The 27,015-nt window shown below is 51.9% G+C and overlaps 1 protein-coding gene across 1 annotated transcript in view; it reads right to left on the reverse strand.

Annotated features, from left to right (window-relative positions):
• Window positions 1–25,838, reverse strand: part of TGM1 (transglutaminase 1) — a gene marked incomplete at its 3' end in the record, with an annotated part of 45,189 nt that extends 19,351 nt beyond the window's left edge. Inside the window, exons 1-7 of the mRNA XM_080361568.1 lie at window positions 25,794–25,838; window positions 22,095–22,336; window positions 17,690–17,869; window positions 15,517–15,783; window positions 12,989–13,107; window positions 11,436–11,543; window positions 9,375–9,549 (exon numbers count right to left, since the gene is read on the reverse strand). Coding sequence (XP_080217694.1) covers window positions 9,375–9,549; window positions 11,436–11,543; window positions 12,989–13,107; window positions 15,517–15,783; window positions 17,690–17,869; window positions 22,095–22,332 — 1,087 coding nt within the window. The 5' untranslated portion in view covers window positions 22,333–22,336; window positions 25,794–25,838. The remainder of the gene's footprint in view (window positions 1–9,374; window positions 9,550–11,435; window positions 11,544–12,988; window positions 13,108–15,516; window positions 15,784–17,689; window positions 17,870–22,094; window positions 22,337–25,793) is intronic.
• Between the last annotated feature and the right edge of the window lie 1,177 nt (window positions 25,839–27,015).

The raw sequence follows: 27,015 nt of genomic DNA on the forward strand, positions 1-27,015 counted from the left end.
CCCAAAGATACACCAGAGGGACCCAGGAGTACCCCAGAAGGACCCAGGAGTGTCCCAAGGGACCCCAAAGATACACTAGAGGGACCCAGGAGTGCCCCATAGATCCCTACAGTTGCCACTTAGGGACCCAGGAGTGCCCCAAGGGAACCAGGAGGTGGAGGGGGAGGGACCCAGGAGTGCCCCAATGGACCCCAAAGATACACCAGAGGGACCCAGGAGTGCCCCATAGATTCCTATAGTTGACACTTAGGGACCCAGGAGTGCCCCAAGGGACCCAGGAGTGCCCCATAGATCCCCATTGTTAATGTCAAGGGACCCAGGAGTACCCCAAGGAACCCAGGCGTCCGGGAGGGACCCAGGCGTGCCCCCAAGGAACCAGGAGTTCAGGAGGGACCCAGGAGTTCAGGAGGGACCCAGGAATGCCCCAAGGGAGCCAGGAGTTCAGGAGGGACCCAGGAGTGCCCCAAGGGACCCAGGAGTTCGGGAGGGACCCAGGAGTGCCCCAAGGGACCCAGGAGTTCAGGAGGGACCCAGGAGTGCCCCAAGGGACCCAGGAGTTCAGGAGGGACCCAGGAGTGCCCCAAGGGACCCAGGAGTTCGGGAGGGACCCAGGCGTGCCCCAAGGAACCCAGGAGTTCGGGAGGGACCCAGGAGTGCCCCAAGGGACCCAGGAGTTCGGGAGGGACCCAGGCGTGCCCCAGGGGACCCAGGCATGCCCCAGGGGACCCAGGCATGCCCCAGGGGACCCAGGCGTCCGGGCGCTCACCCTCCCCCGGGCTCAGGGCCCTGTGATGCTGTTCGGATCGGAACGGGGACCCCGCGACCCCCGTGTAGCGCACGGCGGCCAATGAGAGGCGGAGCTTCAGCGTCCTTGGCTCCGCCCCCTCGTTACGCAGCTCCACCCGCAGCTCCAGCTCCGCCCCCAGCACGGCTGGCCCCGCCCCCAGGCTCATGGCCACGCCCCCCACGGAGGAGGGGTCGGGGGCTCCCTGGGGGCGGGGCCGGGAGCCGTGGGCTGTCGCCGTGGCGACCGCGCGGCGTTCCGCCTCCGAGCCTGCGGGGGCAAAGGGCGCGGGGTCAATGGGGGGCAATGGGGCAATGGGGGGCAATGGGGCAATGGGGGCAATGGGGCAATGGGGGGCAATGGGGTCAATGGGGTCAATGGGGCAATGGGGGGCAATGGGAGTCAATGGGAGTCAATGGGAGTCAATGGGGGTCAATGGGAGTCAATGGGGGTCAATGGGGTCAATGAGGGTCAATGGGGGTTAATGGGGATCAATAAGAGTCAATAGGAGTCAATGAGAGTTAACGTGGATCAATAAGAGTCAATGGGGTCAATGGGATCAATGGGGACAATGGGAGGTAATGGGAGTCAATGGGGGTCAATGGGGGTCAATGGGGGTCAATGGGGGTCAATGGGGGTCAATCGGGTCGATGGGAATCAATGGGGTCGATGGGAATCAATGGGGGTCAATGGGGGTCAATGGGGGTCAATGGGGGTCAATGGGGGTCAATGGGAACCAATGGGAATCAATGGGAATCAATGGGGTCGATGGGGATCAATGGGGGTCAATGGGGGTCAATGGGGGTCAATGGGGTCAATGGGGTCAATGGGGATCAATGGGATCAATGGGATCAATGGGTCAGTGGGGTCAATGGGGTCAATGGGGTCAATGGGGGTCAATGGGGGTCAATGAGGATCAATGGGCGTCAATGGGGTCAATGGGGGTCAATGGGGGTCAATGGGGTCAATGGGGGTCAATGGGGGTCAATGGGTCTCAATGGGAGTCAATGGGTCAATAGGTCAATGGGGGTCAATGGGGTCAATGGGGGGCAATGGGGATCAATGGGGTCAATGGGGGGCAATGGGGATCAATGGGTCAATGGGGGGCAATGGGGATCAATGAGGGTCAATGGGGTCAATGGGGATCAATAAGAGTCAATAGGAGTCAATGAGAGTTAACGTGGATCAATAAGAGTCAATGGGGTCAATGGGATCAATGGGGACAATGGGAGGTAATGGGAGTCAATGGGGGTCAATGGAGGTCAATGGGGGTCAATGGGAACCAATGAGAATCAATGGGAACCAATGGGAATCAATGGGAATCAATGGGGTCGATGGGGATAAATGGGGGTCAATGGGGGTCAATGGGGTCAATGGGGATCAATAAGAGTCAATAGGAGTCAATGAGAGTTAACGTGGATCAATAAGAGTCAATGGGGTCAATGGGTCAGTGGGGTCAATGGGGGTCAATGGGGTCAATGGGGGTCAATGGGATCAATAGACACCCATAGAGATCAATAGAAGTCAATGGGGGTCAATGGGGATCAATAAGAGTCAATAGGAATCAATGAGAGTTAACGTGGATCAATAAGAGTCAATGGGGTCAATGGGATCAATGGGGACAATGAGAGGCAATGGGGGGCAATGGGGGTCAATAGGGGTCAATGGGGGTCAATGGGGGTCAATGGGGGTCAATGGGAATCAATGGGGTCGATGGGGATCAATGGGGGTCAATGGGGGTCAATGGGGTCAATGGGGGTCAATGGGGGTCAATGGGGGTCAATGGGTCTCAATGGGAGTCAATGGGTCAATAGGTCAATGGGGGTCAATGGGGTCAATGGGGATCAATGGGGTCAATGGGTCAACAGGGTCAATGGGTCAATGGGCGTCAATGGGGTCAATGGGGGTCAATGAGGCAATGGGGGTCAATGGGGTCAATGAGGATCAATGGGGGTCAATGGGGGTCAATGAGGATCAATGGGTCAATGGGGTCAATGGGGTCAATGGGGGTCAATGGGGTCAATGAGGCAATGGGGGGCAATGGGGGTCAATGGGGGTCAATGGGGTCAATGAGGATCAATGAGGGTCAATGGGGGTCAATGGGGGTCAATGGGTCAATGGGGTCAATGGGGTCAATGGGGGTCAATGGGTCTCAATGGGAGTCAATGAGTCAATAGATCAATGGGGATCAATGGGGGTCAATGGGGTTAATGGGGTCAATGGGGGGCAATGGGGGTCAATGGGAACCAATGGGAATCAATGGGAATCAATGGGGTCGATGGGGATCAATGGGGGTCAATGGGGGTCAATGGGGGTCAATGGGGGTCAATGGGGTCAATGGGGATCAATGGGGTCAATGGGTCAACAGGGTCAATGGGCGTCAATGGGGTCAATGGGGGTCAATGGGTCAATAGATCAATGGGGATCAATGGGGTCAATGGGGTCAATGGGGGTCAATGGGGGTCAATGGGTCAATGGGGTCAATGGGGGTCAATGGGGTCAATGGGAGTCAATGGGGGTCAATGGGGTCAATGGGGGGCAATGGGGATCAATGGGGGGCAATGGGGGGCAATGGGGATCAATGGGTCAATGGGGGTCAATGGGGTCAATGGGGTCAATGGGGTCAATGGGGGGTCAATGGGGGTCAATGGGTCAATGGGGTCAATGGGGTCAATGGGGTCAATGGGGCAATGGGGGGCAATGGGGATCAATGGGGATCAATGGGGGTCAATGGGGTCAATGGGGATCAATGGGGTCAATGGGTCAACAGGGTCAATGGGTCAATGGGCGTCAATGGGGTCAATGGGGGTCAATGGGGGTCAATGGGTCAATGGGGTCAATGGGGTCAATGGGGGTCAATGGGGGTCAATGGGGTCAAGGGGTCAATGGGGTCAATGGGGTCAATGGGGGTCAATGGGGTCAATGGGAGTCAATGGGGGTCAATGGGGGTCAATGGGGGTCAATGGGGGTCAATGAGAGTCAATGGGGGTCAATGGGGATCAATGGGGTCAATGGGGTCAATGGGTCAGTGGGGTCAATGGGGTCAATGGGGTTCAATGGGGGTCAATGGGAATCAATGTGGACCAATGGGGACCACCGGGGAGCCCTAGTGGGCGTGTCCCTACCCTCGGGGTGCTTGTATTGGTCGGTGACGTCCAGGCGGGCGCTCGACCCCGCCCCCAGCGTGCTGATTCGCCGCCCGATGGCCCCGCCCTCCACGTGCACCACGGCGAATCCCCCGCCCGCCTGCCGCTGCCAATACACCTTGTCGCTGTTCACCTATTGGACACGCCCCCTCATTAGCATAGCCACGCCCCCTTGGGAGACCACGCCCCCCCCTTTCAATAGGCCACGCCCCCTTTTAGGCCACGCCCACCTCGGCGAAGACGAATGGGGTGTCGTATTTGAGGAAGACGTCGCCATTCTTGACGGCGGCCACTGAGCAGGGCCCGCAGCAGAACAGCCCTGTATAGACCAGTATAAACCAGTATAAACCAGTATAGACCAGTATGGACCAGTATGGACCAGTATGGACCAGTATGGGCCAATAGGAAGCCATAATGGGCTTCTATGGGGGTCTCCCGGCCTCCCCTGTGGCCACTGGGGTCCCCCCAACATCCCCCAGTATAAACCAGTATAAACCAGTATAGACCAGTATAGACCAGTATGGACCAGTATGGACCAGTATGGGGCTCAGGAGGCTTTTTTAGGGCTCTTGTGACCCCAAATGAGCCCCCAGGGGTCCCCCCAAGCCAAACCAGTTCAAACCAGTATGGACCAGTATGGACCAGTATAAACCAGTATGGACCAGTATGGACCAGTATGGGGCTCAGGAGGCTTTTTTAGGGCTCTTGTGACCCCAAATGAGCTCCCAGGGGTCCTCCCAAGCCAAACCAGTTCAAACCAGTATAGACCAGTATAGACCAGTATAAACCAGTATAAACCAGTATAACCCAGTACCGCTGCTGGTCTCCTGGGGGGTGGCGTCCACCACCTGCCACCCGTCGTAGCCCTCGGGGAGGTCCGGGCGCTTCATCCAGCAGTCGTTCCACACGTGGAAGTTCCTGCGGACCAGTATAAACCAGTATAGACCAGTACGGACCAGTATAAACCCATATAAACCAGTATAAACCCATATAAACCAGTATAAGCCAGTATAACCAGTATAAACCCATATAAACCAGTATAACCCATATAAACCAGTATAAGCCAGTATAACCACTATAAACACATATAAACCAGTATAAACCAGTATAACTCATATAAACCACTATAACCCAGTATAAACCCATATAACCCAGTATAAACCCATATAACCCAGTATAAACCCATATAAACCAGTATAAACCCATATAACCCAGTATAAACCCATATAAACCAGTATAAACCCATATAAACCAGTATAAACCCATATAAACCAGTATAAACCCATATAAACCAGTATAACCAGTATAAACCCATATAAGCCAGTATAACCAGTATAAACCCATATAAACCAGTATAACCCAGTATAACCAGTATAAACCCATAAAAACCAGTATAAACCCATATAAACCGGTATAACCAGTATAAACCCATATAAACCAGTATAACCCAGTATAACCAGTATTAACCCATATAAACCAGTTCAAGCCACTATAACCAGTATAACCCAGTATATCCAGTATAAACCCATATAAACCAGAATAAACCCATATAAACCAGTATAAACCCATATAAACCGGTATAACCAGTATAAACCCATATAAACCAGTATAACCAGTACAAACAACTATAATCAGTGTAAACCAGTATAACCCACTATAACCCAGTATAACCAGTATAACCCAGTATAACCCAGTATAACCCAGTACGTGCTTCCCAAGCCTCTCTGCCCCCTTCCCATCCCCCACAACCCCCCCCCCACCATTGGGGCACTCCTGGGTCCCTCCGGAGCCCAAATCAGCCCAAACCAGTATAAACCAGTATAAACCAGTATGGACCAGTATGGGCTTTTTAAGCTTCTATGACCCATTCTGAGCCCCCACAACCCCCCCCCCCACCATTTGGGGCACTCCTGGGTCCCTCCGGACCCCAAACCAGCCCAAACCAGTATAAACCAGTATAAACCAGTATAACCCAGTATGGGGTTTTTAAGCTTCTCCGACCCATTCTGAGCCCCCACAACCCCTCCCCCACCATTTGGGGCACTCCTGGGTCCCTCCGGACCCCAAACCAGCCCAAACCAGTATAAACCAGTATAAACCAGTATGGACCAGTATGGGCTTTTTAAGCTTCTCCGACCCATTCTGAGCCCCCACAACCCCTCCCCCACCATTTGGGGCACTCCTGGGTCCCTCCGGAGCCCAAATCAGCCCAAACCAGTATAAACCAGTATAAACCAGTATGGACCAGTATGGGCTTTTTAAGCTTCTACGACTCATTTCCAGCCCCCATAACCCCTCCCCCACCATTGGGGCACTCCTGGGTCCCTCCGGACCCCAAACCAGCCCAAACCAGTATAAACCAGTATAAACCAGTATAAACCAGTATGGACCAGTATGGGCTTTTTAAGCTTCTATGACCCATTCTGAGCCCCCACAACCCCCCCCCCCACCATTTGGGGCACTCCTGGGTCCCTCCGGAGCCCAAATCAGCCCAAAGCAGCCCAAACCAGTATAAACCAGTATAAACCAGTACGGACCAGACCGAGTCGGTGTTGAGGCGCTCCAGGGGCCGCATGTTCTCGTCGAAATAGATGTCGGTGGTGAGCGAGACGTCGGTGTCGTGCGCCGAGTTGTAATTGGTCACCGTGCGCGTGGGGACGCCCAGGCAGCGCAGCACTGCGGGGCCAGTATGAACCAGTATAAACCAGTACAGACCAGTATGGACCAGTATGGATCCATAGAAACCCATATAAACCAGTAGGAACGGTATAAACCCATATAAACCACTATAACCCAGTATAACCAGTATAACCCAGTATAAACTAGTATAACCCATATAAACCAGTATAACCCATATAACCCAGTATAAACCCATATACACCAGTATAAACCCATATAACCCAGTATAACCCATATAAACCAGTATAAACCCATATAAACCAGTATAAGCCAGTATAACCAGTATAAACCCAGTATAACCAGTATAAACCCATATAAACCAGTATAACCCAGTATACCCAGTATAAACCCATATAAACCAGTATAACCCAGTATAACCTGTATAAACCCATATAAACCAATATAAACCAGTATAACCAGTATAACCAGTATAAACCCATATAACCCAGTATAAACCCATATAAACCAGTATAATCAGTATAAACCCATATAAACCAGTATAACCCATAGAAACCAATATAAACCCATATAAACCAGTATAAACCCATATAAACCAGTATAACCCAGTATAACCCAGTATAACCCAGTATAACCCAGTATAACCCAGTATAACCAGCATAAACCCATATAAACCAGTATATCCCAGTATAAACCCATATAAACCAGTATAACCCAGTATAACCCAGTATAACCCACTATAACCCACTATAACCAGTATAAACCCATACAAACCAGTATAAACCCATATAAACCAGTATAACCCAGTATAACCAGTATAAACCCATATAAACCAGTATAACCAGTATAAACCCATATAAACCAGTATAACCCAGTATAACCAGTGTAACTCATATAAACCAGTATCACCACTATAAACCCACATAAACCAGTATAACCACTATAAACCCATATAAGCCAGTATAACCAGTATAAACCCATATAAACCAGTATAACCCAGTATAACCAGTATAAACCCATATAAACCAGTATAACCAGTATAAACCCATATAACCCAGTATAAACCCATATAATCCAGTATAAACCCATATAATCCAGTATAAACCCATATAACCCAGTATAAACCCATATAACCCAGTATAAACCCATATAAACCAGTATAAACCCATATAACCCAGTATAAACCCATATAACCCAGTATAAACCCATATAACCCAGTATAAACCCATATAAACCAGTATAACCCAGTATAATCAGTATAAACCCATATAACCCAGTATAAACCCATATACACCAGTATAACCCAGTATAAACTGATATAAACCCATATAACCCAGTATAAACCAGTATACCCCGTATAAGCCCATATAAACCAGTATAACCCATATAAACCACTATAACCAGTATAAACCCACATAACCCAGTATAACCAGTATAAACCCATATAAACCAGTATAAACCCATATAAACCAGTATAACCCAGTATAACCCATATAAACCCATATCAACCAGTATAACCCATATAACCCAGTATAACCAGTATAAACCCATATAAACCAGTATAACCAGTATAAACCCATATAAACCAGTATAATGCATATAAACCAGTATAACCAGCATAAACCCATATAACCCAGTATATCCCAGTATAAACCCATATAAACCAGTATAACCAGTATAAACCCATATAAACCAGTATAACCCATATAAACCACTATAAACCCATATAAACCAGTATAAACCCATATAACCCAGTATAAACCCATATAAACCAGTATAAACCCATATAATCCAGTATAAACCCATATAATCCAGTATAAACCCATATAAACCAGTATAAACCCATATAATCCAGTATAAACCCATATAATCCAGTATAAACCCATATAACCCAGTATAAACCCATATAACCCAGTATAAACCCATATAACCCAGTATAAACCCATATAAACCAGTATAACCCAGTATAGTCAGTATAAACCCATATAACCCAGTATAAACCCATATAACCCAGTATAAACCCATATAACCCAGTATAAACCCATATAACCCAGTATAAACCCATATAAACCAGTATAAACCCATATAACCCAGTATAAACCAGTATAATCAGTATAAACCCATATAACCCAGTATAAACCCATATAACCCAGTATAAACCCATATACACCAGTATAACCCAGTATAAACCGATATAAACCCATATAACCCAGTATAAACCAGTATAACCCCGTATAAGCCCATATAACCCAGTATAACCAGTATAAACCCATATACACCAGTATAACCCAGTATAACCAGTATAAACCCATATAACCCAGTATAACCCAGTATAAACCAGTATAACCCAGTATAACCCATATAAACCAGTATAACCCATATAAACCACTATAACCAGTATAAACCCACATAACCCAGTATAACCAGTATAAACCCATATAAACCAGTATAAACCCATATAACCCAGTATAACCCAGTATAACCCATATAAACCCATATCAACCAGTATAACCCATATAACCCAGTATAACCAGTATAAACCCATATAAACCAGTATAACCAGTATAACCCAGTATAACCCATATAAATACATATAACCCAGTATAACCCAGTATAACCCAGTACAACCCAGTCCAACCCATTCCGTGCTTCCCCAGCCCCTCCGCCCCCTTCCCACCCCCCCCACTGCATCCCCCCGAACTCCTGGGTCCCTCCCTCCCCTATTCAGCCCATTGGGGCACTCCTGGGTCCCCCAACCATTCCAAACCAGTATAAACCAGTATAAACCAGTATAAACCAGTACAAACCGGTGGTGACGACCCCCGCGAACACCCAGCACTGGCCGTAGCGCACGGGGGCGCCGGAGCCGTGGAAGCGGCGCAGGATGGCGACCGAGCCGGCCCAGGCCGAGGGGTTGGTGCCCTGGCTGTAGTCGCCCGTCCAGTTGCCCACCAGCACCCCGTTGTCGTCCAGCGAGTTCACCTGAAAAACCCCAAAAATGGGTCAGTTTGGGAGAAACGGTGAAAAAACGGCGAAAAACGGCGAAAAAACGGCGGAAAACGGTGAAAAAATGGCCGAAAACGGCCCAAAAATGGCCGAAAACGGCCTAAAAATGGCGGAGGTTGGGACTAAAATGGGGCCTAAATGGGACTAAAATGGGGCCTAATGGGGCCTAAAGGAGCCAAAATGGCGGCAAAATGACACTAAAATGGCGCCAAAGTGGGCCCAAAAATGGCGGTAAAATGACACTAAAATGGGGCCAAAATGACACTAAAAATGACCTAAAAATGGGTCCAAAATGGTGGCAAAATGACACTAAAATGGCCCAAAAAAGACACTAAAAATGGTGCCAAAATGGGCCTAAAAATGGCCCAAAGTGACACTAAAAATGACCTAAAAATGACCCAAAAATGAGTCCAAAATGGCACCAAAATGGGCCCAAAAATGGACCCAAAATGACACTAAAAATGACCTAAAAATGACTTAAAAATGGGTCCAAAATGGCGGCAAAATGGACCTAAAATGGCGCCAAAATGACACTAAAAATGGCACCAAAATGACACTAAAAATGACCCAAAAATGACCCAAAAATGGGTCCAAAATGGCACCAAAATGGGCCCAAAAATGGACCCAAAATGACACTAAAAATGACCTAAAAATGACTTAAAAATGGGTCCAAAATGGCGGCAAAATGGACCTAAAATGGCACCAAAATGACACTAAAAATGGCGTCAAAATGACACTAAAAATGACCTAAAAATGGGTCCAAAATGGCGCTAAAAATGGCCCAAAAATGACCCAAAAATGGCACCAAAATGGGCCCAAAATGGCCCCAAAATGACACTAAAAATGGCCCAAAAATGACACTAAAAACCACCTTAAAATGACCCAAAAAAGGGTCCAAAATGGCGCCAAAATGACACTAAAAATGGCGGCAAAAAGGGCCTCAAAATGGCGCCAAAATGGGCCTAAAATGGCGCCAAAACGACACTAAAAATGGCGCCAAAATGTCACTAAAATGACCCAAAATGGCCACCAAAAAAACAGCTGAAAATGACCCAAAAAGGACCCAAAAATGGGTCCAAAATGGGCCCAAAATGGTGCCAAAGCGACACTAAAAATGGCGCCAAAATGACCTAAAAATGGGGCCAAAACGGCGTCAAAATGACACAAAAAACGCCCCCAAAAACACCTAAAAATGACCCAAAAACGGGTCCAAAATGGGCCTAAAAACGGGCCTTAAAATGGGCCTAAAGAGGCCCCAAAACCCCCTAAAAATGCCCCAAAAATGGCCTAAAAATGGGTCCAAAAGTGACCCCAAAAACGCCCTCAAAAAACGCCCCAAAAACGCCCCATAAATGCCCCAAAAACGCCCCAAAAACGGCCCAAAAAAGGCCCAAAAAAGGCCCAAAAAAAGGCCCAAAAAAAGGCCCAAAGGCCCAAAATAGGCCCAAAAAAGGCCCAAAAAAGGCCCAAAATAGGCCCAAAAAAGGCCCAAATAGGCCCAAAAAAGGCCCAAAAAAGGCCCAAAAAAGGCCCAAAATAGGCCCAAAAAAGGCCCCAAAAAAGGCCCTAAAAAAGGCCCCAAAAAAGGCCCAAATAGGCCCCAAAAAAGGCCCCAAAAAAGGCCCAAAAAAGGCCCAAAAAAAGGCCCAAAAAAAGGCCCAAAAAGGCTCAAAAAAAGGCCCAAAAGGCCCAAAAAAGGCCCAGAAAAAGCTCAAAAAAGGCCCAAAATAGGCCCAAAAAAGGCCCAAAAGGCCCAAAATAGGCCCAAAAAAGGCCCCAAAAAAGGCCCAAAAAAGGCCCAAAAAAGGCCCCCACCCCCCAATTTGCCCAAAATCCCCACAATTGACCCCAAAAGGACTCACCATGGCGGACACGACGCGCGCCACCATGACGGGGTCCCCGCGGGCGCTGTGCGGCATCCCCCGGCGGTCCAGCATGAACAGACAGGCCTCCAGCACCCCCGGCTCGAACTGGGGGGGCCCCAAAATTAGTGAGGGGGGGTCCCTACGACCCCGGGGACCCCAAAAACCCCCAAAACGCCCCAAAAACGGCCAAAATCCGCCCAAAACCGGCCAAAAACGGCCCAAAAACGCCCAAAATGCGGCCTAGAAGTTGAGCAAGAAAAGCGCTTTCCAGGCCCAACCCCCAATAGGTTTTAATGGGGGTTTGGGGGTCAAATGGAACGGGGGGGGACCCCAAAATTAATGAGGGTGTCCCCGCGACCCCAAAAACCCCCAAAACGCCCCAAAAATGGTGAAAATCGACTCAAAAACGGCCAAAACGGCCCAAAAACGGCCAAAATGCGGCCTAGAAGTTGGGAGGGAAAAGTGGTTTTGACCCCCCCCAAAATGGTGAAATTCAGGTTTTTGGCCCCAAAAAAAACCCCAAATCACAAAAAATTGGTAACGAGACCCCCCCCAAAATATTCAAATTCAAGTTTTTCGACCCAAAAATTTCCCGGTTTTGAAATTTGCCCAAATTTTGGGGCCAAAATGTCACATTTTGAGGCGGAAATTTCCCAAATTTCCCCAAATTTTTGAGGCCAAAATTCCCCAAATTTGGGCCCAAATTTCCCCACATGTTCAGGATTAAATTCCCCAATTTTTGGCCCCAAAATCCCCAAATTTTGGGCCCAAATCCCCCAAATTTTTGAGGCCTAATCGACCCATTTTAGGCCCAAATTTCACCATTTTTAGGTCCAAATTTCACCATTTTTAGGCCAATTTCCGCCATTTTTAGGCCCAATTTCGCCATTTTTAGGCCCAATTTCGCCATTTTTTGTCCAATTTCCACCATTTTTAGGCCAAATTTCGCCATTTTTAGTCCCAATTTCGCCATTTTTAGCCCAATTTCTGCCATTTTTAGGACAAATTTCACCATTTTTAGGCCAATTTCCGCCATTTTTAGGCCAAATTTCACCATTTTCTGTCCAATTTCCACCATTTTTAGGCCAAATTTCGCCATTTTTAGTCCCAATTTCGCCATTTTTAGTCCAATTTCCACCATTTTTAGGCCCAATTTCGCCATTTTTAGGTCAAATTTCGCCATTTTTAGGCCCAACTTCACCATTTTTAGTCCAATTTCCACCATTTTTAGTCCAAATTTCATCATTTTTAGTCCAATTTCCACCATTTTTAGTCCAAATTTCATCATTTTTAGGCCAATTTCTGCCATTTTTAGGCCAAATTTCACCATTTTTAGGCCAAATTTCACCATTTTTAGGCCAAATTCCGCCATTTTTAGGCCCAACTTGACCATTTTTAGGCCCAACTTGACCATTTTTAGGCCCATTTCGGCCGTTTTTGGGCCGATTTTCGCCGTTTTTGGGCCGATTTCCACCATTTTTGGGCCGAACTTTATGAATTCGGGGTCGAAAAGTCGGAATTTTGGGTGGAAAAGGCGGAATTTCGGTCACCTGGCCGTAGTTCCAGGCGCGCTCGGCGATCTGGTCCTCGGTGCCGTAGAAGATCCTCCCGCTCTCGTTAAGGACGAACTCGTCAAGGTCGCTCGTGGGCTCCATGAACACGGTGTCCTCTGCGCACCCAAAATTCACCCGTTTGCACCCAAAATTCCAACTTTTCGACCCCAAATTCACAAATTTCGACCCCAAATTGACCCATTTCGACCCAAATTTGACCGATTTCGCCCCAAATTTGACCGATTTAGCCCCAAATTTGACCGATTTCGCCCCAAATTTGACCGATTTCGCCCCAAATTTGACCCATTTCGACCCCAAATATTGACCCGTTTTGCCCCAAATTTTGTCTCGGATTTGAACGTTTTCACCTCAAATTTCGCCCAAATTTCAACCCCCAAAATTGTCAAATTTCCCCCCAAAATTATCAAATTCCCCCAAATTTTCCCCAAATTTCACCCCAAATTTCACCTCAAATTCCCCCAATTTTTCCCCAAATTTTCCCCCCTAAATTATCAAATTTCCCCCAAATTTTCCCCAAAATTTCCCACCAAAATTTCCCCCCAAATTATCAAATTTCTCCCCAAAATCTCCCCCCAAATTTCCCCCAAAATTATCAAATTTCCCTCCAAAATTCCCCAAAATTATGAAATTTCCCCCAAATTTCCCCCAAAATTATCAAATTTCCCCCAAAATTCCCCCAAAATTTTCCCCCAAAATTTCCCCAAAATCTCCCCAAATTTCTCCCAAATTATCAAATTTCCCCCCAAATTCCCCCCAAATTTCCCCCCAAATTATCAAACTTTCCCCAAATTTCCCCCCAAAATGCACAAATTTCCCCCAAAATTTTCCCCAAAATTCCCCCCAAATTTCTCCCAAAATTTCCCCCAAATTATCAAATTCCCCCCAAAATTTCACCCCAAATCCCCCAAAATCTCCCCAAATTTTCCCCCAAATTATCAGATTTCTCCCCAATTTTTCCCCAATTTTCCCCCAAATTTCCCCCCTAAATTATCAAATTCCCCCCAAATTTTCCCCAAATTTCCCCCCCAAATTTCTCCCCAAATTTTCCCCAAAATTTCCCCAATTTTTCCCAAAAATTCCCCCCAAAATTATCAAATTTCTCCCCAAAACTTCCCCCAAATTTCCCCCCAAAATTATCAAATTTCCCCCCAAAATTCCCCCCAAATTTTCCCCCAAATTTCCCCCCAAATTATCAAATTCCCCCCAATTTTCCCCCCAATTTTCCCCCCTAAATTATCAAATTTCCCCCCAAAATTCCCCTCAAATTTCTCCCCAAATTTCCCCCCAATTATCAAATTCCCCCAATTCCCCCCAATTTCCCCTCCCCCCCCTTTCTCCCCCTCCCCTCTTCCCCTCCCCCCTCCTTTCCCTCCCCCCCCCCTTTCCCCTCCCCCCCTTTTCCCCCCCTCCCCCCTTCCCCTCCCCCTCCCCCCCTTTCCCCTCCCCCCCTTTCCCCTCCCCCCCCTTTTCCCCCCCTCCCCCCCATTCCCTTTCCCCTCCCCCCCATTCCCCCCCTCCTCCCCCACCCATTCCCCCTCCCCCTCCCCCCCATTTCCCCTCCCCCCCCCTTTCCCCTCCCCCTCCCCCCTCATTCCTTCTCCCCCTTTCCCCTCCCCCCCCTCCCCCCCCATTTCCCCTCCCCCCCCTTTTCCCCCCCTCCCATTCCCCTCCCCCCCCTTTTCCCCCCTCCCCCCCATTCTCCCCCCTCCTCCTTCCCCTCTCCCCTCCCCCTCCCCCCCTTTCCTTTCCCCCCTCCCCCCTCTCCCCCCATTCCCCCCTCCCCTCCCCTTTCCCCTCCCCCCCATTCCCCCCCCCTCCCCCATTCCCCTCCCCCCCCTTTTCCCCCCCTCCCCCCATTCCCCCCATCCCCCCTCCCCCTCCCATTCCACCCCCTCCCCTCCCCCCCATTCCCCCCTCCCCCCCCATTCCCCTCCCCCCCCCTTTTCCCCCCCTCCCCCACTCCTCCCATCCCCCCTTCCCCTCCCATTCTCCCCCCTCCCCTCCCCCCCATTCCCCTCCCCCCCCTTTCCCCTCCCCCCCTTTCCCCCCCTCCCCCCATTCCCCCCATCCCCCCTCCCCCTCCCATTCCCACCCCCTCCCCTCCCCCCCATTCCCCCTCCCCCCCCATTCCCTCCCCCCCCATTCTTCCCCTCCCCCCCCTTTTCCCTCCCTCCCCCCATTCCCCCCATCCCCCCTCCCCCTCCCATTCCCCCCCCTCCCCTCCCATTCCCCCCCCTCCCCTCCCCCCCATTCCCCCCTCCCCCCTCTTCCCCCTCCCCCCCCTTTCCCCTCCCCCCCATTCCCCCCCCTCCCCCATTCCCCTCCCCCCCCTTCCCCCCCTCCCCCCATTCCCCCCCCTCCCCCCTCCCCCCCATTCCCCCCTCCCCCCCCATTCCCCTCCCCCCTCCCCCCCCATTCCCCTCCCTCCCCCCTCCCCCTCCCCCCCCCCATTCCCCCTCCCCCCTCCCCCCCTCCATCCCCCCCCCCCCCCGCCCCTCCCCCACCTGGGCACCACGGGTTGAAAAGCACCACGACGTCATTTCCGGGGCTGAAGGGGGCGGCGAATTCCCCCTCCCCCGTCCTGGTCTTCACGCTCACCCGGTACCGACCAATGGGAGCGTCCGGCGGCGCCGATAGGTGGAGGACGAGGGCGTGGCTTCCTGGCCCCGCCCCCTCCTCTTCTCCCGCCTTTTCCGCCGTCCAACCGGTGGCCGAGCGCTCGCCCAATGGGATGAGGACGTGGGTGCCCTTGGATACCTGGGGGGTGGGGCCTGAGGGGAGCGGCCAATCAGAGCCAAGGGGGAGGATGGGGGCCAATAGGGACCCATAGAGACCCATAGAGACCCATAGAGACCCATAGAGGACCATAGAGACCCATAGAGACCCATAGAGACCCATAGAGACCAATAGAGACCAATAGAGACCCATAGGGACCCATAGGGACCCATAGGGACCCATAGAGACCCATAGAGACCCATAGAGATCCATAGAGACCCATAGAGACCATAGAGACCCATAGAGACCCATAGAGACCCATAGAAATCCATAGAGACCCATAGGGACCCATAGGGACCCATAGGGACCCATAGAGATCCATAGGGACCCATAGGGACCCATAGGGACCCATAGAGAACCATAGACACCATAGAGACCCACAGAGACCCATAGAGACCCATAGAGACCCATAGAGACCCATAGTGACCCATAGGGACCCATAGAGACCATAGAGACCCATAGGGACCCATAGAGACCCATAGAGACCCATAGAGACCCATAGAGACCCATAGAGACCACAGAGACCCATAGAGACCCATAGAGACCCATAGAACCCTCTAGAACCCAATGGAACCCCATGGAACCCAATGGAGCCCAATGGAGCCCCATAGCGACCCATAGAGACCCATAGAGACCCATAGAGACCCATAGAGACCCATAGAGACCCATAGAACCTTCCACCCAATGGAAACCAATGGAGCCCAATAGAACCCAATGGAGCCCAATGGAGCCCAATGGAGCCCCATAGCGACCCATAGCGACCCATAGAACCTTCTAGAACCCCACAGAACCCTCCACCCAATGGAGCCCAATGGAACCCAATGGAGCCCAATGGAACCCAATGGAGCCCAATGGAGCCCAATGGAGCCCCATAGCGACCCATAGAGACCCATAGAGACCCATAGAGACCCATAGAACCTTCTAGAACCCCACAGAACCCTCCACCCAATGGAGCCCAATAGAACCCAATGGAGCCCCATAGAACCCAATGGAGCCCAATGGAGCCCAATGGAGCCCCATAGCGCCCCATAGAGACCCATAGAGACCCATAGACCGTCATAGAGACCCATAGAGACCCATAGAGACCCATAGAGACCCATAGAGACCATAGAGACCATAGAGACCCATAGAGACCCATAGAGACCCATAGAGACCATAGAGACCCATAGAGACCATAGAGACCATAGAGACCCATAGAGACCCATAGAGACCCATAGAGACCCATAGAGACCCATAGAGACCCATAGAACCCTCTAGAACCCAATGGAACCCCATGGAACCCAATGGAGCCCAATGGAGCCCCATAGCGACCCATAGAGACCCATAGAGACCCATAGAGACCCATAGAACCCCATAGTGCCCCATGGAACCTTCCACCCAATGGAAACCAATGGAGCCCAACAGAACCCAATGGAGCCCAATAGAACCCAATGGAGCCCCATAGCGCCCCATAGCGCCCCATAGAGACCCATAGAGACCCATAGAGACCCATAGAGACCCATAGCACCCCATAGAACCTTCCACCCAATGGAAACCAATGGAGCCCAATAGAACCCAATGGAGCCCAATGGAGCCCCATAGCGCCCCATAGTGACCCATAGAGACCCATAGAGACCCATAGAGACCCATAGAGACCCATAGAGACCCATAGAACCTTCCACCCAATGGAAACCAATGGAGCCCAATAGAACCCAATGGAGCCCAATGGAGCCCAATGGAGCCCCATAGCGCCCCTTAGCGCCCCATAGCGACCCATAGCGACCCATAGAACCTTCTAGAACCCCACAGAACCCTCCACCCAATGGAGCCCAATAGAACCCAATGGAGCCCCATAGAACCCAATGGAGCCCAATGGAGCCCAATGGAGCCCCATAGCGCCCCATAGCGCCCCATAGCGCTCACCCAGCAGCAGCTCCACGCACAGGGCGTCGCCCTCGGGGTCGAAGGGGCGGGGCAAAAGGAGGCGGAGCTCGAAGGGCTGGCCCCGCCTCACCACCAGCTGCGGGCAGGCGAAGGCGGCCGTGTGGTGAGCCACGCGATTGGCTGCCGAGCCCAGCACCAGCCCCGTGGGGACCAATAGGCCTGCGGGGAAGAGGCGGAGATCGAAATCTGCCCGGCAACCGGCGGAAAAATGGGTCGGGGGGCCTTGAAACTGCCATTAATATTAATGGGGAGCCTCGAAACTGCCCTTAATATTAATGGGGAGCCCCAAAGATGCATTTAGTATTAATGGGGAGCCCCCAAAAATCCCCCCATGGGGACCAATAGGCTTGTGGGGAAGAGATGCAGGTTGAAATCTGCCCGGCAACCGGTGGGAAAATGGGTCGGGGGGCCTTGAAACCGCCATTAATATTAATGGGGAGCCTCGGAACTGCCCTTAATATTAATGGGCAGCCCCAAAAATGCATTTAGTATTAATGGGGAGCACCCAAAAATCCCCCCATGGGGACCAATAGGCTTGCGGGGAGGAAATGGTGCTCAAAATCTGCCCGGCAAACCGGTGGGAAAATGGGTCGGGGGGCCTTGAAACTGCCATTAATATTAATGGGGAGCCTCGGAACTGCCCTTAATATTAATGGGGAGCCCCAAAGATGCATTTAGCATTAATGGGGAGCCCCCAAAAATCCCCCCATGGGGACCAATAGGCTTGTGGGGAAGAGAAGGGGATCGAAATCTGCCCGGCAACCGGCGGAAAAATGGGTCGGGGGGCCTTGAAACTGCCATTAATATTAATGGGGAGCCTCGGAACTGCCCTTAATATTAATGGGGAGCCCCAAAAATGCATTTAGTATTAATGGGGAGCCCCCAAAAATCCCCCCATGGGGACCAATAGGCTTGCAGGGAGGAAATGGTGCTCAAAATCTGCCCGGCAACCGGTGGGAAAATGGGTCGGGGGGCCTCGAAACTGCCCTTAATATTAATGGGGAGCCCCAAAAATGCATTTAGTATTAATGGGGAGCACCCAAAAATCCCCCCATGGGGACCAATAGGCTTGTGGGGAAGAGATGCAGGTTGAAATCTGCCCGGCAACCGGTGGGAAAATGGGTTGGGGGGCCTTGAAACTGCCATTAATATTAATGGGGAGCCTCGGAACTGCCCTTAATATTAATGGGGAGCCCCAAAAATGCATTTAGTATTAATGGGGAGCACCCAAAAATCCCCCCATGGGGACCAATAGGCTTGCAGGGAGGAAATGGTGCTCAAAATCTGCCCGGCAACCGGTGGGAAAATGGGTCGGGGGGCCTTGAAACTGCCATTAATATTAATGGGGAGCCTCGAAACTGCCCTTAATATTAATGGGGAGCCCCAAAAATGCATTTAGTATTAATGGGGAGCCCCCAAAAATCCCCCCATGGGGACCAATAGGCTTGCAGGGAGGAAATGGTGCTCAAAATCTGCCCGGCAACCGGTGGGAAAATGGGTCGGGGGGCCTCGAAACTGCCCTTAATATTAATGGGGGAGCCCCAAAAATGCATTTAGTATTAATGGGGAGCACCCAAAAATCCCCCCATGGGGACCAATAGGCTTGCAGGGAGGAAATGGTGCTCAAAATCTGCCCGGCAACCGGTGGGAAAATGGGTCGGGGGGCCTTGAAACTGCCATTAATATTAATGGGGAGCCTCGGAACTGCCCTTAATATTAATGGGGAGCCCCAAAAATGCATTTAGTATTAATGGGGAGCACCCAAAAATCCCCCCATGGGGACCAATAGGCTTGTGGGGAAGAGAAGGGGATCGAAATCTGCCCGGCAACCGGTGGGAAAATGGGTCGGGGGGCCTTGAAACCGCCATTAATATTAATGGGGAGCCTCGGAACTGCCCTTAATATTAATGGGGAGCCCCAAAAATGCATTTAGTATTAATGGGGAGCACCCAAAAATCCCCCCATGGGGACCAATAGGCTTGCAGGGAGGAAATGGTGCTCAAAATCTGCCCGGCAACCGGTGGGAAAATGGGTCGGGGGGCCTTGAAACCGCCATTAATATTAATGGGGAGCCTTGAAACCGCCTTTTAATCCCAATAGGGACCCCCAACCCCATAGAACCCAATGGGGACCCCCAACCCCCATGTGACCCCCAACCCCATAGAAAACAATGGGGACTCATAGAACCCAATGGGGACCCCAGACCCCCATATGACCCATAGAACCCAATGGGGACCCCAAGACCCATAGAACCCAATGGGGACCCATAGAACCCAATGGGGACCCCCAGACCCATAGAACCCAATGGGGACCCCAAGACCTATAGAACCCAATGGGGACCCCCAACCCCAATGGGGACCCCAGACCCCCATGTGACCCCTAACCCCATAGAACCCAATGGGCGCCCATAGAACCCAATGGGGACCCCAGACCCATAGAACCCAATGGGGACCCCCAACCCCCATAGGGACCCCCAACCCCATAGAACCCAATGGGCACCCATAGAACCCAATGGGGAGCCCAGACCCATAGAACCCAATGGGGACCCCAGACTCATAGAACCCAATGGGGACCCCCAGACCCCCATGTGACCCCCAACCCCTATAGAACCCAATGGGGACCCCAGACCCAATGGAGACCCATAGAACCCAATGGGGACCCCAGACCCATAGAAAACAATGGGGACCCATAGAACCCAATGGGGACCCATAGAACCCAATGGGGACCCCAGACCCATAGAACCCAATGGGGACCCCCAACCCCATAGAACCCAATGGGGACCCATAGAACCCAATGGGGACCCCAGACCCATAGAACCCAATGGGGACCCCAGAGCCATAGAAAACAATGGGGACCCATAGAACCCAATGGGGACCCCAGACCCATAGAACCCAATGGGGACCCATAGAACCCAATGGGGACCCCAGACCCATAGAACCCAATGGGGACCCATAGAACCCAATGGGGACCCATAGAACCCAATGGGGACCCCAGACCCATAGAAAACAATGGGGACCCATAGAACCCAATGGAGACCCCAGAGCCATAGAAAACAATGGGGACCCATAGAACCCAATGGAGACCCCAGACCCATAGAACCCAATGGGGACCCCCAGACCCATAGAACCCAATGGGGACCCATAGAACCCAATGGGGACCCCAGACCCATAGAACCCAATGGGGACCCCAGACCCATAGAACCCAATGGGGACCCATAGAACCCAATGGGGACCCCAGACCCATAGAAAACAATGGGGACCCCCAACCCCCATGTGACCCCCAACCCCATAGAACCCAATGGGGACCCATAGAACCCAATGGGGACCCCAGACCCATAGAACCCAATGGGCACCCATAGAACCCAATGGGGACCCCCAACCCCATAGAACCCAATGGGGACCCCCAACCCCCATGTGACCCCCAACCCCTATAGAACCCAATGGGGACCCCAGACCCAATGGGGACCCCAGACCCATAGAACCCAATGGGCACCCATAGAACCCAATGGGGACCCCAGACCCATAGAACCCAATGGAGACCCCAGAGCCATAGAAAACAATGGGGACCCATAGAACCCAATGGGGACCCCAGACCCATAGAACCCAATGGGCACCCATAGAATCCAATGGGGACCCCAGACCCATAGAACCCAATGGGGACCCATAGAACCCAATGGGGACCCCAGACCCATAGAAAACAATGGGGACCCATAGAAAACAATGGGGACCCATAGAAAACAATGGGGATCCCAGACCCATAGAACCCAATGGGGACTCCCAACCCCATAGAACCCAATGGGGACCCATAGAACCCAATGGGGACCCCAGACCCATAGAAAACAATGGGGACCCATAGAACCCAATGGGGACCCATAGAACCCAATGGGGACCCCCAGACCCATAGAAAACAATGGGGACCCATAGAACCCAATGGGCACCCATAGAACCCAATGGGGACCCCAGACCCATAGAACCCAATGGGGACCCATAGAACCCAATGGGGACCCCCAACCCCATAGAACCCAATGGGGACCCCAGACCCCCATGTGACCCCTCAGACCCCATAGAACCCAATGGGGACCCCAGACCCCCATGTGACCCCCCAGACCCATAGAACCCAATGGAGACCCCAGACCCCCATGTGACCCCCAATCCCATAGAACCCAATGGGGACCCATAGAACCCAATGGGGACCCCAGACCCATAGAACCCAATGGGGACCCCCAGACCCCCATGTGACCCCCAACCCCTATAGAACCCAATGGGGACCCATAGAACCCAATGGGGACCCCAGACCCATAGAACCCAATGGGGACCCATAGAACCCACTGGGGACCCCAGCCCCCCATATTCCGCTATGGGGCGCCCCATAGCGCCCCCCCCACCTGGGCGTATCCGCTGTGGGGGGCGTGTCCCCGGCACCTCCCCCGGTTGGGGGTCCCAATCTTCCCGCCCCGCCCGGCGACAGCAGCCGCAGCAGCCGGCCAATCGGCGCCAGAGCCCGCGGGGGGCGGGGCCGCGGGGGGCGGGGCCTGAGGAGGGAGGGGGCGGAGCCTCCGGGAGGGGGCGGAGACTGGCGGCCGCCCAGCGGCCCCGGTCCAGGCGGGGGTCGGCGTCCGGCATGGGGCTGCGGACCAGTATGGACCAGTATAAACCAGTATAAACCAGTATAAACCAGTATAAACCAGTATAAACCAGTATGGACCAGTATAAACCAGTATGGACCAGTATAAACCAGTATGGACCAGTATAAACCAGTATAAACCAGTATGGACCAGTATAGACCAGTATAAACCAGTATAAACCAGTACGGACCAGTATGGACCAGTACGGACCAGTACGGACCAGTAGGACCAGTACGGACCAGTACGGACCAGTACGGACCAGTATGACCACTATGGACCACTATGGACCAGTATAAACCAGTATGGACCAGTATAAACCAGTACAAACCAATATGGACCAGTGTGGACCAGTATAAACCAATGTGGACCAGTAAGACCATTACGGACCAGTATAAACCAGTATAAACCAGTATGACCATTACGGACCAGTACGGACCAGTATGACTATTATGGACCAGTATAAACCAGTATGAACCAGTATAAACCAGTATAAACCAGTATAAACCAGTATGGACCAGTACGGACCAGTACGGACCAGTACGGACCACTATGGACCAGTACGGACCAGTACGGACCAGTATGGACCAGTACGGACCACTATGGACCAGTATGACCAGTATGGACCACTATGGACCACTATGGACCACTATGGACCACTATGGACCACTATGGACCAGTATAAACCAGTACAAACCAATATGGACCAGTGTGGACCGGTATAAACCAATGTGGACCAGTAAGACCATTACGGACCAGTATAAACCAGTATAAACCAGTATGACCATTATGGACCAGTACGGACCAGTATGACTATTATGGACCAGTATAAACCAGTATGAACCAGTATAAACCAGTATGACCATTATGGACCAGTATAAACCAATATAAACCAGTATGGACCAGTATACACCAGTATGACCATTATGGACCAGTAGGACCAGTATAAACCACTATAAACCACTATAAACCACTATAAACCACTATAAACCACTATAAACCAGTATAAACCACTATAAACCACTATAAACCACTATAAACCACTATAAACCAGTATAAACCAGTATAAACCAGTATAAACCAGTATGGACCAGTATGGACCAGTATGGACCAGTATAAAGCAGTATGATCATTATGGACCAGTAGAAACCAGTATGACCATTATGGACCAGTATAAACCAGTATAAACCAGTAGAAACCAGTATGACCATTATGGACCAGTATGGACCACTATAAACCAGTATGACCAGTAGAAACCAGTATGGACCAGTATGGACCAGTATAAGCCAGTATAAACCAGTATGACCATTATGGACCAGTAGGACCAGTATAAACCAGTAGAAACCAGTATGACCATTATGGACCAGTATAAGCCATTATAAACCAGTAGAAACCAATATGACCATTATGGACCAGTATAAACCAGTATAAACCAGTATGACCATTATGGACCAGTAGAAACCAGTATAAACCACTATAAACCAGTAGGAACCAGTAAACACCAGTATAAACCAGTGTGGACCAGTATAGACCAGTAAGAACCAGTAAGAGCCCCTGGACTGACCCATTAAGCCCTCCAGGCCCTTCCCAGTATAACCCAGTATAACCCAGTATAACCCAGTATAACCCAGTACAGCCCATTGAGCTGCAGCACAGCACCAGTATGGACCAGTATAGACCAGTATAGACCAGTATAGACCAGTAAGACCCCCCTATTGAAGCCTTCAGGTCCCTCCCAGTATAAACCACTATAAACCAGTATAAACCAATATAAACCACTATAAACCAGTATAAACCAGTATAAACCAGTATAAACCACTATAAACCACTATAAACCACTATAAACCACTATAAACCAGTATAAACCAATATAAACCAGTATAAACCAGTATAGACCCACACAGGAAACCAGTATGGCCCAGTATAAACCAGTATGGCCCATTATAAACCAGTAAGAGCCCTCAAACCACCCACCCAGTTCCTCCCAGTATAAACCAGTAAGACCCAGGATGGCCCAGTAACCCCTCCCAGTATAAACCAGTAACTCCCAGTATGGACCAATGGGCCCCAGGATGGCCCAGTAACCCCTCCCAGTATAAACCAGTCCCTCCCAGTTTGGCCCCGCCCCCCCCGTGCCGCAGGGACCCAGGCGTCCGGGCAGGGACCCAGGCGTCCGGGCGTGTTCCAGTCTGACCAGTTCCCCCAGTTTGACCAGTAAACCCCTCCCAGTGACTCCCAGTGACTCCCAGTTGCCCCTCCCAGTGCTCCCAGTATAACCAGTGACCCCTCCCAGTATAACCAGTGACCCCCCAGTACCTCCCAGTATAACCAGTGACCCCTCCCAGTATAACCAGTGACCCCCCCAGTGCCCCCCAATGACTCCCAGTAGCTCCCAGTTACCCCTCCCAGTGCCTCCCAGTATAACCAGTGACCCCCCCCAGTGCCTCCCAGTTACTCCCCAGTATAACCAGTGACCCCCCAGTATAACCAGTGACCCCCCCCAGTATAACCAGTGACCCCTCCCAGTATCTCCCAGTTACCCCCCCAGTAGCTCCCAGTAACTCCCAGTAACTCCCCCAGTATAACCAGTGACCCCCCCATTAACTCCCAGTATAACCAGTGACCCCTCCCAGTATAACCAGTGACCCCCCAATGACTCCCAGTAACTCCCAGTTACCCCCCCATTAACTCCCAGTATAACCAGTGACCCCCCCAGTATAACCAGTGACCTCTCCCAGTATAACCAGTGACCCCCCCATTAACTCCCAGTATAACCAGTGACCCCTCCCAGTATAACCAGTGACCCCCCCAATGACTCCCAGTAACTCCCAGTTACCCCCCCATTAACTCCCAGTATAACCAGTGACCCCTCCCAGTATAACCAGTGACCCCCCAGTGCCCCCCAGTATAACCAGTGACCCCCCCAGTACCTCCCAGTATAACCAGTGACCCCTCCCAGTATAACCAGTGACCCCCCAGTATAACCAGTTACCCCTCCCAGTATAACCAGTGACCCCTCCCAGTATAACCAATGACCCCCCAATCCCCCCATTAACCCCTCCCAGTCCCTCCCAGTATAACCAGTGACCCCCCATTAACTCCCAGTATAACCAGTGACCCCCCCAGTATAACCAGTGACCCCTCCCAGTATAACCAGTGACCCCCCCATTAACTCCCAGTATAACCAGTGACCCCCCCAGTATAACCAGTGACCCCTCCCAGTATAACCAGTGACCCCCCCATTCCCTCCCAGTATAACCAGTGACCCCCCAATGCCTCCCAGTACAACCAGTGACCCCCCCAGTCCCTCCCAGTATAACCAGTAACCCCCCAATCCCCCCCATTAACCCCCCCCAGTCCCTCCCAGTATAACCAGTGACCCCCAATCCCCCCCAGTAACCCCCCCCAGTCCCTCCCAGTGCCCCCAATGACCCCCCAATGCCCCCCAGTATAACCAGTTACCTCCCAGTCCGTCCCAGTCCGTCCCAGTCGCTCCCGCTCCCCCCGCGCAGCCGTAAATGCGGGGGCGAGGGGGCGTGGCCAGACACAAGGGGCGTGGCCCCCGCGAGGCCACGCCCCCTCCCACCCCTCAGCCACTCAGCGCCGAGGGGGCGTGGCCGGCGCGGGGGACACGCTCCCCCCTCCCACCCCTCAGCCACTCAGCGCCGAGTGGGCGTGGCCGGCGCGGGGGACACGCCCCCCTCAGACGTCTCAGCCACTCAGCGCCGAGGGGGCGTGGCCGGCGGGGCGCCCAATGGCTCAGTATTGGGCAAGGGGGGGGCGCTATGGGGTTCTCTATGGAGCAGTATTTGGCAATGGGGGGGTCTATGGGGTTTCTATGGGGTGCTATAGGGCAATGGGGGTCTATGGGGTGCTATAGGGCAAGGGGGGTCTGTGGGGTCCCTATGGGGCACTCTATGGGGTTCCTATGGGGCACTATAGGGCAATAGGGGTCTATGGGGTTCCTATGGGGCACTATATGGCAATGGGAGGGGGTCTATGGGGTCCCTATGGGGCACTATAGGGCAATGGGGGGGGTCTATGGGGTTTCTATGGGGCGCTATAGGGCAATGGGTATCTATGGGTTCCTATGGGGCACTATATGGCAATGGGGGGGGTCTATGGGGTCCCTATGGGTCACTCTATGGGGTCCCTATGGGTCACTATATGGCAATGGGGGGGGGTCTATGGGGTTCCTATGGGTCACTATATGGCAATGGGGGTCTATGGGGTCCCTATGGGTCACTCTATGGGGTCCCTATGGGTCACTATAGGGCAATGGGGGTCTATGGGGTCCCTATGGGTCACTCTATGGGTCCCTATGGGTCACTCTATGGGGTTCCTATGGGTCACTATAGGGCAATGGGGGTCTATGGGGTCCCTATGGGTCACTCTATGGGTTCCTATGGGTCACTCTATGGGGTTCCTATGGGTCACTATTGGGCAATGGGGGTCTATGGGGTCCCTATGGGTCACTCTATGGGGTCCCTATGGGTCACTATTGGGCAATGGGGGTCTATGGGGTCCCTATGGGTCACTCTATGGGTTCCTATGGGTCACTCTATGGGGTCCCTATAGGTCACTATTGGGCAATGGGGGTCTATGGGGTCCCTATGGGTCACTCTATGGGGTCCCTATGGGTCACTATAGGGCAATGGGGGTCTATGGGGTCCCTATGGGTCAC

Source organism: Nesoenas mayeri (genome assembly GCF_963082525.1).
Source record: "Nesoenas mayeri genome assembly, chromosome: 34".
Classification (NCBI taxonomy): Eukaryota; Metazoa; Chordata; class Aves; order Columbiformes; family Columbidae; genus Nesoenas; species Nesoenas mayeri.